This window comes from Scleropages formosus, chromosome 7 (genome assembly GCF_900964775.1).
Source record: "Scleropages formosus chromosome 7, fSclFor1.1, whole genome shotgun sequence".
In the NCBI taxonomy this organism is placed as follows: Eukaryota; Metazoa; Chordata; class Actinopteri; order Osteoglossiformes; family Osteoglossidae; genus Scleropages; species Scleropages formosus.
In genome coordinates, this window is record NC_041812.1 from 31,035,457 (window position 1) to 31,052,062 (window position 16,606).

General features: G+C 46.9%; 1 protein-coding gene across 1 annotated transcript; it reads right to left on the reverse strand.

Moving 5' to 3' along the window:
- Positions 1 to 15,304, reverse strand: LOC108942057 (tumor necrosis factor alpha-induced protein 8-like protein 3). Its single transcript, XM_018765111.1, has 2 exons — positions 15,052 to 15,304; positions 1 to 1,265 (listed from the first exon to the last, which is right to left on the reverse strand). The coding sequence occupies exons 1-2, from the start codon at positions 15,095 to 15,097 to the stop codon at positions 703 to 705; spliced, it is 609 nt and encodes a 202-aa protein (XP_018620627.1). The 5' UTR covers positions 15,098 to 15,304; the 3' UTR covers positions 1 to 702.
- Between the last annotated feature and the right edge of the window lie 1,302 nt (positions 15,305 to 16,606).

The window sequence follows — 16,606 nt, forward strand, 5'->3', positions numbered from 1 at the left end:
GAACATTTCATTACATCCCCAGAAGAGGCAGGACTTACCATGTTCACACTCTTATGTGGTTTTGAAGAATATGGCATATTTACCCATTGGCACAGCCATCAGGAACAGGGAGGTTAGACACTGCTCTGGTGTGACTTGTAAAGTAGAAACTGATTTTGGAATTATGGATGGTTGCTTTGCACGATAATTTGAAAGTGGAACAGAAATAGTGTGTTTACATTTAAATGTAATGATCCAGTTTTTTTCTTTTTCTCTTCTTTTTTTAAAAAACTTGGTTTCTATGCAGGGAAAGTTATGCTTTCACATTCAGTCTCTAAATAACAGTCACCTTCTTACAAAAGCTGGGTAGCGAATGTGTGTCGAAAGTGGGTGTAGGTGTGATTTGTACAACACAAATAAATCTAGGACTGACGTGTGTGTCTTTCTGTGTGCATTGATTATACAAATGAACAACAGTATATAGTGGAGCCGGAACGGCAAATGGTGTATAAAAAGCAATCAAAAACAGGGAGGCTTTTCCCAAGGACACCTCTTTCCCAACATCTGTGAAGTATAAAACCAGGTCACGCACACGGAGCACAAGAGATATATGTAATATACATATGGATTCACGGAAACGTCTTCACCCGATAAAAACGTACAGTTCATCGCACACAAGGCTTGGGAAAGCAAACAAAGGCCAACGAAAGAGAAGAGTGGGAGTTAAAGAACACCTTCGTCCAGGAGTTTGTTAATCCCCTGGCAGATCTTCTTCAAGCAAGGTCTGTACTCCTCGGAAGCGCTGTAGAGCACACTCAGGAACTTCACGTCGGCGAAGTGGTCGAACACGTGGTCAATGCGACTGTGGGAGCGGGCCGTCAGGTGGTTCTCCACCAGCTCGTGCAGAAGGTCCCTGCACTCCTGCAGCACCTCGGAGAGGATGACCCTGTCAAAGGTGTAGTCCACCTCATGGAAGCTCACTACCGTCATGGCTGCCTGGTTCATCTTCTTCTTGAAGCGCTCCACAGTCTCCAGTTCCTCTGGGCTGAACTGCTGGTTGCGGTAGAGGATGCCGATCTTGAGGGCGATCTTGATGATGTCGTTGATGATCTTGTGTGCCTCCTTCTTGTTCCTGGTGTACTCACGGCTCACCTTGTACAGCTCGTCCAGGATCTCGCTGCTGGTGTCGTCCGTCAGCAGGTTGGCCACTGCCATGGTGGCCATCTTACTTAGGATCTTCTTCTGAGCCTGCAGCGCTAGGCTCTTGGAGTTGAAGGTCTCATGGCCTAAGATTGAAACAGGGAAGGGTTAAACGGAGAGAGAGAACAGTTAGCCTTCACACTAGAATGAGTTGGCTTCCGTTCCAGAGGTTTTTCATGCAGCTGGGCAGAGAGGGACCCGATTCCGCCAGCTTTCTTTATTACATTTATTGAACTCCCTCTCCGAGCTCTTGGTGGTGTGAGCGGTGCAGGGAAACCTGGCCGACTGTGACTAAGTAGGCCCTAGTCCGCATTGACACACAGCGCCGCGCTCATTTCCTACATTCATCTTGTTGTCACTCACACCGTAGGAGATCGTGCTTCTCCTGAGCTCCGACACTCTGCTGATTTGCTGGAATAATAAAATGTCAGTTTGCATATATGTCGAAATGCGATATGACGCGTCAATAGAGAATATTGCCCTCTTATTGTGCTGCAATGCTCCGTTTTCTCCTCTATTGTCTCACTGTCCAAATAAGCTCAGCCCTACCCCAGGTGTACAGTAAACCAGAGACACACCCAAAAGTATTACTTTCCTCCTGCTTAGTAATTCTCAGGTCCAAGCCTATTTTAATACGCCCAATTTACCTGACACTTTCATCTCTCTAATACACCACTGTTTCATATTCTGTCCTCTTTTAAATTCACTGCATGGCAATTCAGAGTCCATTCTCAACGTTCCTGCGAGCGGACTTGTCTTCAGATTTGCCTTTGAATTACTGACTTTGATGCGCACCTTGTTTTCCCATGTTTTGGATGTTGCCCTGGGTAAGGGCGACTGCTCGACGGCAGAGAAATGTGATGACAAACAGCTCGCCTGTCTGTGTTTATGTGTTTGTGCTCACACTCCCCCACCACCGCGCACACACACGCACACACACACCATGCCAGCTGAAAATTATACAGTGTAAAATGTAACGCTAATTGTGATTAGAGCTGCTGAATCTCACCGCAGGGACAGATCGAGCGGGAAAACTAGCTAGAATCGGTCCTGTGCTGAGATTTGAATCCGAATGGAATCGCAAACTGAAGAAAAGCAGAGCTTCTTGTCACCATTATGTCACCACATGCGCCACCGCCGCTTTATTGCTTTTGTATTTTCCCGCTGTGGCGCGTCAAAGTCTCGTGTTAAAAAGGATGGTTTAATGGGACATGATGCTTGCTGATTTTACCACTCTCTTGAAGGCACTTTGTCACCACAATGGACGTCTGCCTGCCCAGGGTTCTGGTACTGTAGTAAAAACCCCTGGGAATGCTATTTGTTTTATAGCAGTGGGAAGCCTTCTGTTCTCTTTTTACTGTGTGGTTACTGATCATAATGTTTCACGCTGATTTGTTATGTTGGTTCCTTTCCTGCTGCTCGCTTTGGGACAGCTATAGTATATTGTGTGGAGCATTATATACAAACATAAATTTCCTAGAGGGGGGTGAGGTGGCGCAGTGGGTTGGACCGGGTCCTGTTCTCCGGTGGGTCTGGGGTTCAAGTCCCGCTTGGGGTGCCTTGCGACGGACTGGCGTCCCGTCCTGGGTGTGTCCCCTCCTACTCCAGCCTTTTGCCCTGTGTTGCCAGGTTAGGCTCTGTCTCCCCGTGACCCCATATGGGACAAGCAGTTCAGACAATGTGTATAGATTTCCTCTCTGTGCCTCCAGCAGAGGAGAACAAACAGTGTCAGGCCTGGGAGTACCAACTACGCTCTGAGGGGTGGTACTCGAGGAAGCTTGTGATGCACGCAGTACCAGCCGTGCCAGTCTGACACTTCCATTTTATCTTGACAGAAACATCCTTCTGCCCCAGCGCACGCCGTTGCCCTCTGTTCCACACCAGGATCTGAATCAAATGCTCGTGTTTAGTCACCAGCTGCTGTGAACCCTGATCTTGGTCATGTCTAACCTTGAGCTCTGTGTCTCCTAGTCTCTCTGATGAGCAGCCAGACAAGCAGATGGGTTCTCTCTCTCTCACTGTTTCTCACCTGCTGCCAATCCTCTTTACACATGAACAGGACAAGCACGCAAACTGTTAACACGAAAAGGCACATTGTGCCAAGGTCATGTTCAAAACTACTTTCCCATAGTAGTGGTAAGTACTGTGGCATTCTGTATGACAGCATAAACCGCTAAGTTGTTGCTAACCACATACTGCCAGGTCCATCTCTTTTAAGTTATCCCCCCCTGAGGAATATCACTAGTAAACAGTTAACATATTGATACCGTTAATGTGTTGCTACGTGATGTTATGCGTTGCTGATTAGCAGCTAGTGCAGTCGAAGGGCTGTCGCTTTGCAGTCCAAGGACCCGGGTTTGAAAATAACTCCAAATAACTGTAAAGAGCACCACCCTTCTTTCCATTTCATTAAAGGACACAAAACTAATTGGTTTAATACGTCTCAGGAAGGTATTAAGTGTAGGCTGCTCCAGCTGTGTGGGAGGTAATAGCCTTGGGTGCTTTTATGGGAGTGACTGGATTTTTGGACATATGAAATGATAGCTGCTGACCGGCCTCTCAGCCAATCAGAGGGCAGAAGGGGCGGAGTCTGAGATGTACAGGCGCTGCCTCCCTACTGGCCGATTCCTCGGTGGTCCTGGATCCGTCGCGCTGACGTGCAGAGCAGCGGTGGTTTGTTTGCGTGAGTCCGATATACCGCTGTCCACAAGATGAACGGCTTGTGGACAGAGCCTTGGCCGGATTGTGAGAGGAGGACGCACTGATAACCAAACATGGACTCGGTGATGGCTTCATAAGACCTTGTGCTATTAGAAATATCCCGGCTTTATTTTTCATGGATGTCGTACACAAAAAACGAGCAAACCAAATGCTTTAAAAATGTGTTTTAGTGCGTTATTAGTAGAGATGTTGTGCTGGTAAAAGTGAATTAACTATACTTGACTGCAAACTCAAAAACCTGGAGTCTGTTTCCCAAAAGTACCATAGTAAGTTCATTGGCTTTTTAAAAAATATATTCATTCATACATTGTGCATGTTTTCCATGGTATGAAGAATATGAAGCGACGCAGAATTAGTTTCAAGATATTTGTGCCATTAGTTCTCTTACTGATTTGCCATGACCACTAAACTCTAAGGAATAATTCAGAGTTATTGTGCAAAGCTGCTCAGATTACGGGATTTATTGCTGGTCTCTATGGTCATAAGACTGCCAACCCCCCCATGTTCCACCGGTGCTGCATCTCACTAACTCTCTCTGCATGTCAGCAGCCAAGAGCAGCTTAGCCACGCAGACTGATCTTCCTGGTCTTTACACCCTAGCTGGACCACAGCGTAGAGATAGCTTCATTAGCGGGGTCTAAGGGTCACTTTGGGACAGTTTTGTCTCCCTCTGTCTCTCTCTCCTGTCATGGCCTGTAGACAACCCTGCTTAATTGGACAGATCGACTATTTTTATACACCCACTCTGCTCTGTCATTCCAGCAGTGATTTGGATCCCCAGGGTGCTCATGTCCCTCTGGCCTCAGTCTCCGAAACGCACAGCCCGCGCATGTTTTGCGTCATACATCTGCCTTTCACATATACCTCTGTGGTCTGTTAAGTAACAATCGAAAGCGAGAGACAGCATGTATCCCTGAAAGGTGGGCCGATTTAATTAAATGCTTTTTAATTTATTTGCCTGGTGGCCCTTTATTCCCTCATCCTTTACCGTTAGTTGCACAACTATTGCAGGAGAACAATCATGGACCGCGAGGAAGTTCTGACACAGGGGAGATGTAAAAGTTTGTCTCTGTTTCCCAGCCTGAGTTCTGTCTTCCTGTGTACCTCATGTATGCTGGTGTGAGGACCTGAACAGATCCACCTTGGAAACAAGGCGTGTCCAGCTGGAACGGCTCCATTGGACTCCATCCCCAATATTAGTCCACGTAGATTTCCGGTGTGGGGGTGTGAGGGCTGTAAACTGCCATGTCAGCATGATGGGGAGATGTTTGTGAATCCTATTGTTTGCTGTTAATTGAGTGTAGGTGGGTGGAAGGGAGAGGAGATGGACTTACAGATGTCTTAGAATGACATCCTCGCGTAGCCGGGCTTTGCCAAACTTATAGCTTGCAACAGTACAAACGTGTGAAAACAGTCTTTCCCCTATTTTAAGGGTTTTATAGACGTGGATTTAAAATGTTTGGAATTTACACATTTTAAAATGCTCCCTTCTCTGTACATTTCTGTCAAGAAGAGGGAAATTTCCACACAACAGAATGGTATATGGTACATATTTCTTATTGCATTTCGCATTGCAGACTCTGTTTTCTCCTTGGGTTCAATGTAATTTTTTAGAAATTTGTAAAGAAATATGTAATATCTGTATAGAATTTTTGGAACATGTCTATGTCTACACTGCACGCTGAGCTTCACCTGCCAGGAAAAAAAGAGTTGCCTCAGAAAGACTCCGCGCATACAGTGAGCGTATCAGTTAGCACGACGTTAGCGATGGTAAGTTGTTTAGTACGTATTGTTAAACAAATATTTCCTTCAAGCAACCTGGTTAATATTCTGTGTCATCCATCATCCTAACCCATGTAGTTTGCCCAGCCACAGGGAGCTGTAGAAGCACAGTTGGCTTGTCAGAAATTTCTAGAATGAGTCAAATGAGCATTAGCTCAATAGCTTTGCGGGATCTCAGTGGTGTGTGAAACAGGAGGTGGTTAAGGTTACGAGACACTTGTTTATCCAGATGAGGTGATGGAGAATTAAAGGCGAGGTCGCCTGTGTGCTCACGTTCACGCCATTAGCAACTAGCCTTTAGCTGTTAGCTACTTGTCAGCTCTCCTTCTTCAAAATATTATTACTGTCAACACCATGAAGGACAGCACACCACCTGTTTACGTCACACGCGGTGTTTTTCTCCTCACAAGCCCTTTAGTTATTGCTTTATTGAAAGGTACTTTCAAAGTCGCTCAACTTATTTCCATGTCTGTTACAAAGGGGATAAATGGTAAACAGCGCCTTTTTCCCCGCTGGTGAAAACTCCTTTCATTACCTCCGCTCCTCTTTTAATCTATTAGCTACTCAGGGAATGACTTTGGCAACTGAATACAGCTCTCGTGTCTCCTGTCACACTTGTTGATTGATTTCAATTTGGGGTTTCCTTGTGAACAAAATGCAACCAGTGTCAATACGTATCCTTGGTTTATTAGAGAAAACCAAAGGGGCGAAATGAATGGTGAGGGTCACTCTCCTCAGATCTCAACAGAAATTTGAAATTTAGAATTTATAAAATATGAAGAATGAGCTTTCCCCTCTACCTGCTACTTTCATCTTGTCTACTTTGTGACTCATAGTAACCTAATAATGTTATTAGAGTGCCCACCTTGATGTATGCCCACTACAAAATACTGTTCCTATGAATATTTCTTAGACATATCGGACAAACCTTTCCCACCCATAGGATGAACAGGGTAGTAAAGAGATCACCAAGCCTTGACTTCCTCGTAAGCATTTTTGAGAGTTATAGTCTTGGAGAACATTACAGAATACTTTTGGAGTGGTTTGTCGCAAAGATAATACTATTGTCTGTATTTGTGATTTGTATATTGCAGGTGATTTTTAGACCAAAAGGCGGCACGGTGGCACAGTGAATAGCGCTGCTGTCTCACAGCGCATGGGTGGTGAGAGAGGATATGGGTTTGATCCCTGAGCCAGTCTGTGTGGCGTTTGCACGTTCTCCCTGTGTCTGCGTGGGTTTCCTCCCACACTCCAAATACATGCTGTTCAGGTTCACCCATAGTGTGTGAGTGACAGAGAGAGACAATGTGTGTTCCACTGATGTCTGGATGAGTGACCCAGTGTAAGTAGTATATCTAGCAGTGTAAGTCACCGCAGTGAATAAGGTGTGTGGGCTGATAACACTATGTGGAGTTCATTGGAAGTTGCTTTGGAGCAAAGCGTCTGCCAAATAAATAAATGTAAACCAGCAGGTTGGTTCAGTCTGTCAGTCACTGATGTGTTTATTATCTGTTCCAGGTGACAGGTCATGTGGGGTGGGGTTCAACATACATTCTCATTTAGAATCAACATTAATCCACTTGGGTGAGTAACACATATGCTTTTCCTGCTGTCAAACCTGGAATTACTGGGAGACTGAAACATCCTGTTTCCCTCACAAACAGCTTGATCTCTGCGTGTGCGCACGATATTAATTGTGTGTGGGGAGAGGGGGTGTGCATTGTTTGTGCGGAATTAGCGGGGAGTCGGATTCAGTGCAATATCAAAGCACCTTGTGGGTTTTGAAACTCTCCGTTGCCCTGGAAGCGAGGTCACCGTGTCTCGGTAACGCACCCACCATAGAACTTGGACCGTTGCTTGTCATGGCTCACCTCTGTCTCATGCTGTTTACATAAAATACAAGATGCTTGACTCACAGTTCACTGTTTTGGGTTTTGTGTTTCAGAATCAATCAGCCAGTGTATGGGCATTGCCTTTGTGCTGTTGGTTAAATATTAACCAGCATGAAATTTAAAAATGTTCACTTTTGCAAAGACAGTCCTTTATAGCCTTTCAAATGTCAACATCAGGTGACTTTAAATTTAAGAACAGAGAGACAATTTTCATTTTGGTTGTAACTCCTACTGCAGCATGTCGAAACCCTAAAAATATCAAGCCCGCATTCTAGAAGTAGTGTTTTTCTCTCTTGCTCTGACAGTGTCATACATTTAGGATTTCACTGCTTAGGCAACAACTGAACCTGGACAATTTTGCCTTTTATCGAGACTCATTAAAGTACCTCTCGTCGGTAATTGAAAAGGGCTGTTTCTGGGAAATTGATGTCTTTAGGTCTGTTCGGTGTTCTGTTGCCATAAATGAACACTCTTCCACAATGATATGTACTACGACAGTTGTTCCCACCTCCAAAATTCCTGTTCTCAGGGCAAACAGTACAGAAAGACCAACCAACCAACCAACCAACGTCAACAACCGCTTGTCCTGAGCGGGGTCGCGACGAGCCGGATATTACCCGGAAACACAGGGTGCAAGGCTGAAGGGGGAGGGGAAACACTCTGGACAGGACGCCAGGCCATTGCAGGGCACCCCAAGCAGAACTCAAACCTCGGACCCGCCACACAGCGGGCACCGGCCAAATCTGCTGCACCACCACACCCCCCCACATCAGAAAGACATATTGAATAAATTAGCTCCTCAAATATGAAAGCTCCCATTATCCAACCATCCATTTTCATAAACCACTTGTCTTGCACAGGGTTGCGGTAGTCCGGAGCCTGTCCCAGAATCACTTGGTGTAAAGCGGGGGGGGGGGTTACACCCTGGACTGGACTGAACAGGACAGAAGATGAAAGCACCCAAAATTTTAGGTAAATCCAGGAACTTTTAATAAAGTGATGACCTGCAGACTCATGTTGTCATGTTCGGCCTTGTTTGGACTAGCAAAACAGTCTGTCTTCCCTTTGGCTGCATCATGAGCAACTCTGTTCCCCAGTAGGTTGTCTGGATGAGATTTAGTTGAAATCTATAGACTGTTGTATCATATCTCAATCACTTTCAACCCTCTCCTGCACTGATCCATCCCCAATAGAGCCTCTGTACACACTGTAAGTGCAGAGTCATTGAGCTGCCTGTGTCTGTATGGCACAGTGGTAAGCTCATTAAAAAGCTGGTGAATTAAAATCACTGCTGGTTTATTTCCTGGAATCAGCCAGGACAGTCATGTACCTGAACCGTTGTAAAAAAATAAAAACATTCAGCAGTGGTTTATGGTAAAAGCGTTCCGTATCACTAGGGATGGCGAGACAGTGGAAATATTGATGTAAAAGGCGGGTGACGTCCTTTTATTCTAGGGAAATGGTGTGTGCTTCTGTTCAGTCCGGAGGTCAGAACAAGGAGCTGCTGAGGACTAATGAACATAACTAAGGAGCTGCTGCTTTCTTGGCTGCAGCTCAACAAGTGAAGTACTCGCCCACTCCCGTGTTTTTTTTTTTTCTTCCTGCTTAATAACTGTGGCAAGCTTGGTGTGCTGGTGTTTGACTACAGTTGGTTTTTGGAGGAGAGTGCAGGGGTTTTAAGACATTAGGTCTGCTTTTGCCACCGATACTTTGTTGTACTCCATACCAATGAAGTATACTTCGAAAAAGCTGATTCATTTTAAAAGCTCCTTTTCTGGTTTTTGCAGGCTGGTTAGAATTAAGCGTACCATTGTAGTTGACAAAATGCAGAATGCACTCAGAGGTGACAAACATTTATGAAACTATGCAATTAATGTGACAGATAATGTTTACATTACAGGACATGCAATAAATTATTGGCTTATTTGTGCTTTTAAAGGTGACAGCTGCGCTGGGATAAAACAGGCATGTTATATAACCGTTCACTTGGAGGGAAAATACGTTCACTTCGGTGTCTACCGTTGCGCTTTTGCGTCCTCTGTGCATCTTTGCCAACGTACTATACCGCATGCCGTTACCAATCATGATAAATTATATTAATCTGAATGGGATACAGAAGCTCTTGGTGTCCCTGGACATGAGCATAGAAAGACATATTAGTGTATAGAAAACAGGAAGAATGCAGATACTAGATTGATAGTGGATGTTTTCAGTTTTTTGTGCTCCCATGCACCATTTCTCCAAGAGGGATAAAGGGAAAGTTTCCCTCTGCGCTTTCATGTCTCTCTGTCCTCCGGACTCATCTGCACAAATCCCTGCTCTTCCACTCCTTCTCCCACTCATCACCTGTTCTGTGGCCCACCTTTGCAACATGCACTCTATTCCCCGTCTTTTTTCCACCCCAGAGAGCCCAAAATTTCAGTGCCTCCGCCTGCCACCTCCTATTCTGATGGCCAGCCTTTATGTCTTCCCCACCAGCCTGCCCGTCTTCTGATGCCCTTCCGCGTGCAGTTTTCCCGAGCCCAGCACCCACCCTTGTGCAGTGGCAATAACTGTTGTCCCCTGTGAGCTGTCTAACGTGTAACTGTACGAAAGCCCTCGTTTTCAACGTGTAATGCGACACCCTCTTCATCGCAGAAATACCGTAGGTGTCCATCCGTAACGACGAGCCCTTACATAATTACCCGGTGCTGTTATCGAAATCTCTGTTGATTCATCTGGTTCCCAAACAGCTACATTGATCTGAAAGCTTGTTCGGAGTGGTGGTCGTTAAAACGCAGCATTGTGATGCACGGTGCTGTGCCGCACCGCTGCCTCCCGCCTCCTCTAGTCACAGAAACACATTTGTGCTTTTTGTGGAAATGGTGCTTGGCAGATGGACGCCACAGGAAAAGAGGGGGTGCGCACAGTGCAGGCATGCCGTGAAGGAAATCAATTTTATCTGTCGAAAGACACATGGCGTGTCAGGGGTTGAAAACCACACCACGGTCCGGCAAGAGTCGCCGGACCGCTCTCGGTTTCAGGGTAAAGGTAGGGGGGAGGATGTTTGTGTAACGCACCACCGCCTATTGCCCATATAGAGTATGTCGTACTGAAGTGTGTATCACGGTTCATGTTTGGTACTTTTTGGTGCTTGCTTTTTTCTCCTCACAATGAATAGTATTAGAGGTTTATTTTAATGCAGCGTTTGTGATTTTAAGGCTTTGACGTTCGATAATAATTCCGTCGTTGAACTATATAGCTGTTCTGCAGATCCTCTGCACTCATCTGATGCTGAACTTGTCTTTTAAGTGTTTTCTTGATGTTGTTCTGTGGAGAAATTGAGGTGAAAAATGAATTGCTTTCGCCTTCCGTAGCGTGTCACTCCGAGACACTCTGAGTCTGCAGGAGGGGCCTTGTCCTTGCCCTAGGGTGTTAAACTTAGATCTCGGGTCTCATCAGCTGACACACAGAATTCGAAGGTCTTTTTATGAGCCAGGGGGAGGGAGCCATCGAGCCATCTGAGGCCCACAGCTGCTTCGGGGTCTTGTCTCCTTGCTGCTCCCTCTTGAGGAGGTAAGCGACACAAAAACAAAAACCCTCTTTTCGTCTTTTCTATCCGGGGCCGAGAGATGATGTCCCGCTCGTCACGCTGCCCTTGAAGAGCTCACTGCATTTTATGTGGAGAGAGCAGGCTGCCCCTCTGGTGAAAGCGCAGGGGGAGTCACGTGGACAGTGACAAGGCATGGGAACACGTCCTGGAGGGTCTGTCTGGCACGGCGCCACCCCCCCCAGCACCCCCAGCACCATCGCCGTCCTCTGGGAATTTGAGTGGAAAAATCCAGCGAACCGTTGGAGAGTTTGCGTTTGATAGAACTGGCATTTTTAAAAAACAGAAGTGAAGCACTTTTGTAAGGACCCCCGGTGTGGATTTCGCTCTTCTTTTGTACTCCAGACTGCAAGTAAATGAGCTTTGCTAATTTCAGCAGCAACTTTCTCACATTACAAACAGCAATTTTTTTTTGTAGACTCCATAACTTGCTTTGCTAGAGTTTTTTTTTTTTTTTTTTCCCTCCCCTGTACTGTGGTTGTGTTTATCCTGCCTCCTACAGACTTTGGCCACCTTAACTTCCGCAGTTTAGCTTTTTGTTTAAAAAGAAAGAAAAAAAAAAGCGGTTTATTATGTCTCTAAAGACCATGCTAATGATCAATTTGGTCCTGATGACTGGTTTGTGAATCCAGATGGAAACAGCAGTGTGGGTATAATGGAGCTCTGGATCCACTCCTCTTTCTGCACCAGCCTCACTTTTTCCGATGGAGACTTGGGCGTTTCCTTATGACACGGCTGGGCGACCAACACGCGTGGAACCGGCTTGAGCTTGGGAGAGCGTCGTCTTTAGTCACAAGTCCCAAGGTTGACATCTCTATCTCCTCTTCCACAGAATCTCAAAACGGACTTCTTGTAACCCCACTGGAGTAATGGTTTCCAGGACGTTGACCCTTATTTCCCATAGGCCTGTATCTCCAGAGATCAGCATCATAACCGAGTCTCTGAGCTTCATAACTTCTTAGCTTCTGACCAGCGTGATCATATGTGTACAAACTGCTGAAACCTCACGTCACTCATGAAGACAAATTCACCAGTAAAGTCAGGAAGACATTTTTAAAATGACCCCCTGGGCCCTTTGCCCTGTGTTACTAAGAGTCTTACTAAGATTTAGGATTTGAGTGGCCCTTCGATCACTCTACAGAAGACATGGTCAGTTTTTGGTGCAAGTGGAATATGAGGAATAGGAAACTGCTGGTTCCACAGTTTTTACAGGGTAGTGGCAACACAGTTTGCGCCCTCCTTGTATTTTAAGGTCACAAGGTAATGACTGTGGCTCATTCTCCAAAATAAGTCCAATAAAACAGAAGCTTAGTGACAGCATGTAGTAAGGCTTGCAGTGGGGGGCCAGTGAAACCTAGCCCACCACACCCTTCTGGAAAAATTTCTGCATGAGCCATGCACAAAACAACCCCCAACTGTGAACTCTTGTCTCGTGACTGTCTTTGAAAGCAAATATGGTGGCGTCGCCGTGACGGGATCCTAGGCGGAGCCTGGGAGAACCAGGGGCGATGTGCGGTCACCCTGACCAGATTGAGGCAAAAGGTGCGAGCCATAGGAGGGTAGTGGGCCGGTTCTCCGGCAGGAATTAAGAACACGCTTGACCTCACAGTGAGCTTCACTCTCTGAATTACACCCTGGTCAATTCACCGCTCTTTTTCTTGTATGCTGTCTTTTCCAGTAAGGATTTCTTTTTCATCTATTTATTTTTAGAGTCTGACAGATTTTCCAGTTTTGAGCTTTGGCGGTCCCTGTGTTCCGTCACCAGGGTGCAAGGGCTACATCTGCGGACCAGATTAAAGCAAGGGGGCGGCTCATATCAAAGCCTCCTCCTTTGAGGACTTGGCGGAGCAGCTCTCCTGTAGCTCGTCACCATTAGTCATCCATTGAAACTTTTAAAGTGGGCGGTCCGCTTGCCGAGCCGCTCTGATCCAGATGGATGCAGGGAAACCAGAAGCTTGCTAGGGAGGGAGGGTGCCTTGGCAACTTGGGCAACGTTTTAAGATGCTCTCGACTGCACACATCAGAAAACATTTCGTTTTGTAGTATGTGGGGGGAAAATCTAAGGATTTGTTCTTAGCTGGGCTTGTGGAACATGTTTTACCACCAGATCAGCAGCACTCCGTTTTTCTTAAAGGCATCATCCGCAACTACTGTGATGTCTTTGACGATAATTTCTTTGAAGTGCCCATCAGATCAAATTTTGGCAACCGGTTTCCGCCTAACGGAGCATTCCCGACTAGGGAGAGAGGCCCAATGACACGCTTCTGCGGAAGTGGCTGAGCTGGAGGAGCTAACGCGTCTATTTGATATCCCCAATGACTGTGATGGGGGCTCCCGAACCCCACCCCAACCTCCTTCCCACACCACTAACCCTCCAGGAGGGGCCTGTGTGTTGCCAAAAGCACAACATCCTTCAAAGAACTGCCTCTTCTTAGATAGCTAAAAGAAACGTGTACGAGAGCAAAGCACGTGGCAGAGGGCTTTGGTTGAGCCTAGTGTAGAAGTGGTTATAAATAGATGGTTCACTTTTGCTGGAAAAACTTATTGTTTACAGTCATCAAGCCACAAAGATCAACCAGCTGGCAATGTTTACGCAAAGTTTAGCTGCTCCCCAAAGCACCCAGCCATGTCTTCGTGGTTTAGTCTGTGGGAATCTTTCCCCCCGATTTTCTCTTTTCAGGTTCGCTGTCTTTTGTCGCTGGCAGCGGCTCCCTGTAACTGAAAGCGTTGCAGCGGAGAAGTCGCGCACCTCTGGCGGACAGCCCTGAGAGCCAGTGGCCATTTGTCACTTCCGACGCAGCGATTTAGAGAACATCTTCAGCGCAAGGAAGGAAGCTGGCTGGAGGAGCGGCGTGTCCGTTACTGCGAGCACTCGGCCGCAAGCAGGTGCCCCGTGCGCCCCGAGGAGGTTCCCGCGCGGCGTCAGCCAAGATGCCCTCTGTCTTCAACCCTCAACTTGATTCTCAGCGCAACAGTGCCGGCTACGTTAGCTGCTGTAAAATGCCAGACATAGAGGATGTTTAAGCATTCCGCGCTTCCAAGTGATCTTGCCCTGGGCTGGCGACAATTCCCTCTATATGCCGACAGATCACATTTTGAGCAGTGAGCTACTATCCCGAGCGCTCATCCCCATACTTCCCTGCTGGCTCGGCAAACTCTTCAGAGCCAGAAGTCAGTGCCAGACCATAACTCGAATTCCTAGAACACATGACTTCATTCCATCTAGAATAACACAAAGACGGCAAGAGCAAGCTGTGTGACCAGTTCCTGCCTGCCTGACCTCCGTCACCCCTCTGTCTGTTTCCAAGCGCTCAGAGAATCCTCACCAGTTTCAGGAAATGCGGCAAACCATGCTGTTGAGCCCAGCTCGTCCCACAATCTCAGCTTATCTGTCCCTATCCCTGCACTGACAGCTCTGGAGTTGAATTCCTGGCGAGACGTTTGTTCCTGTCCGCTATTTTTCTGACCCGTTCTCCTTTTCGTATCACGAGCACATCCGTCGCCTCTGAAAGTTCTCACACCTTTCTTTACCATCCCAGAGCTTTCTTTAGGCTTGAGGATAGTGATTAAAAGGGCCTTGTGATCAATCTCGGTGGATCCACAACCTGCAAGCCTCATGCTTCTCTCGCCATGGTTATTATTTACACAAGTACCACGGATGTTCTGAAGGCACCGTAAAGCGCTGTGGATACCTGCCAGCATGCAAAGTGTGGCGTGAAGGCAGGAACGTGACGTCCTCGGGAACAGATCGCATCGATGAAGAACCGCAGAGAACACGAGTGTGTTGGACAGATCCGCACGCGAGCATTCGCCTTCGAGCGGCATAAACAGAGCAGTACGGTAAAGACCCGGCTCCTGTTCGGTTCCCCTTATTGAAAGCCCTCTTACCTGGAGAAAACTCGCCTTCGCTAAGCTCTCCAGAGTCCGAATCCATGGTCCCAACAGCGCCTTCTTCTTTCCGGAGACACACTCTTTGGCCAGGATGACCAAAGTCTATTTTCTCCTTCTTTTCTTTCTCTTTTTTGGCTCTGAAGTGGGAGCTGGGTTCACAATCAGCCTGGCAGAGTGGCTGTGTGCCGCTGAGTAGGCTTTCATTCCCCCCCTCTCTCTCAGACTGCTTTCCTCCCTCTCTCCCTCTCCCTCTCCCTCTCTCTCTCTCTCCCTCCTCCCTCTCTGTCTCGATCCCTCCTTTTTCACTGCCTCCCTCCCTCTTTGCTCACACTCCGCTCTCCACTGTATATCCCATTTTTACCCCGCCTCGCTCTCCCTTGCTTTCTCGTTTCATCTCCTTCTGTCTCTTTCTGTTATGATTTTCTCTCTTCCTCATCCCATCTCTTTCTTTCCGTTTTCAATCCCTCTGTCTTCCCTCATCTAACCAGTTTTGGAATAGGCACCGATGAACTGGCAACAGCAACTGGGACTCCTGGGTACTCGGGAGCCCAACAAACAGCTGGGGCTCAGCGTCGCACGGAGTTTGCGTTTGTGGGTGCTGCTTAACAGGGGAGGAATATTAAGGTGGTTTCAATTCTAGGCATGGATCCAAATGTGTGGTGTCTCAGTGGGTGCTGGTAGCACCACCAGACCAGAGCATTCTGGGTATCAATGCTCCATTCAGGTACGGTGATGATTCACATGCTCAAAATTGTAGCATAAAGGATTTCTTTGTGTAGATTTTGCATAGGTGCCCAGTTAGTAGGCGCATTGCATTGATCGATAAGCAAAATATGAGGTGTGTGTGTGTGTGTGTGTTCTGCTTGGAGAGAACAAAGCACTCGCTCTTTGAGGATGAACATCAGTAGCCTTATGGATATTTACATGCTATGTGTCAACAGCAGCTGACTTCCCCCTGCTAGAATATTTTCTCAATTGTATACTTCGCTGTGAAGCGCCACTCGGTCCTTCATTTCAACTGTGACCATACAGGTGTTCCCAACAGCTGCCCTTCGCCGGTGGCAGCTGTTTGCTGTAGGCACCGCCTCTAATATCCCTCATGTTGCCCCCCAGCACCCGCAGGCAGGATCGTTGAGGACGTCCGTCAAGGGGAGCCTGGGAATTGTATAAATTCAATGAAAGTGCGGAAACAACCGTTGCCAGTGATTAAATAGAAGGCTTGCGTTTTCACCAAAGTGCCGCTCAAGGCCTTTCGTTCTAAAGCACCTTTTTTTTTTTTTTTGCTGGAGGATATGAATAGCCTATAGATGTAACATCTGCTCCTGTTATTTGCGTTTAGCTTGCATGGAGAGGATGTCCAAACCACATTTTAATGGGAGTTAATTACTCATCGCATTGTCTCGCATGATGTTAGACATCGACACCGGCCTTGTGGTTTCAACATACCGAACAAAGCCCAGACTGAGTGGCGACTTTTTTTTTTTATTGTCAAGTTTGTTCAGCTCCCACACTGATCAGCTCCAGCTTTATACCAGTCTCTTTCAGTACCGTC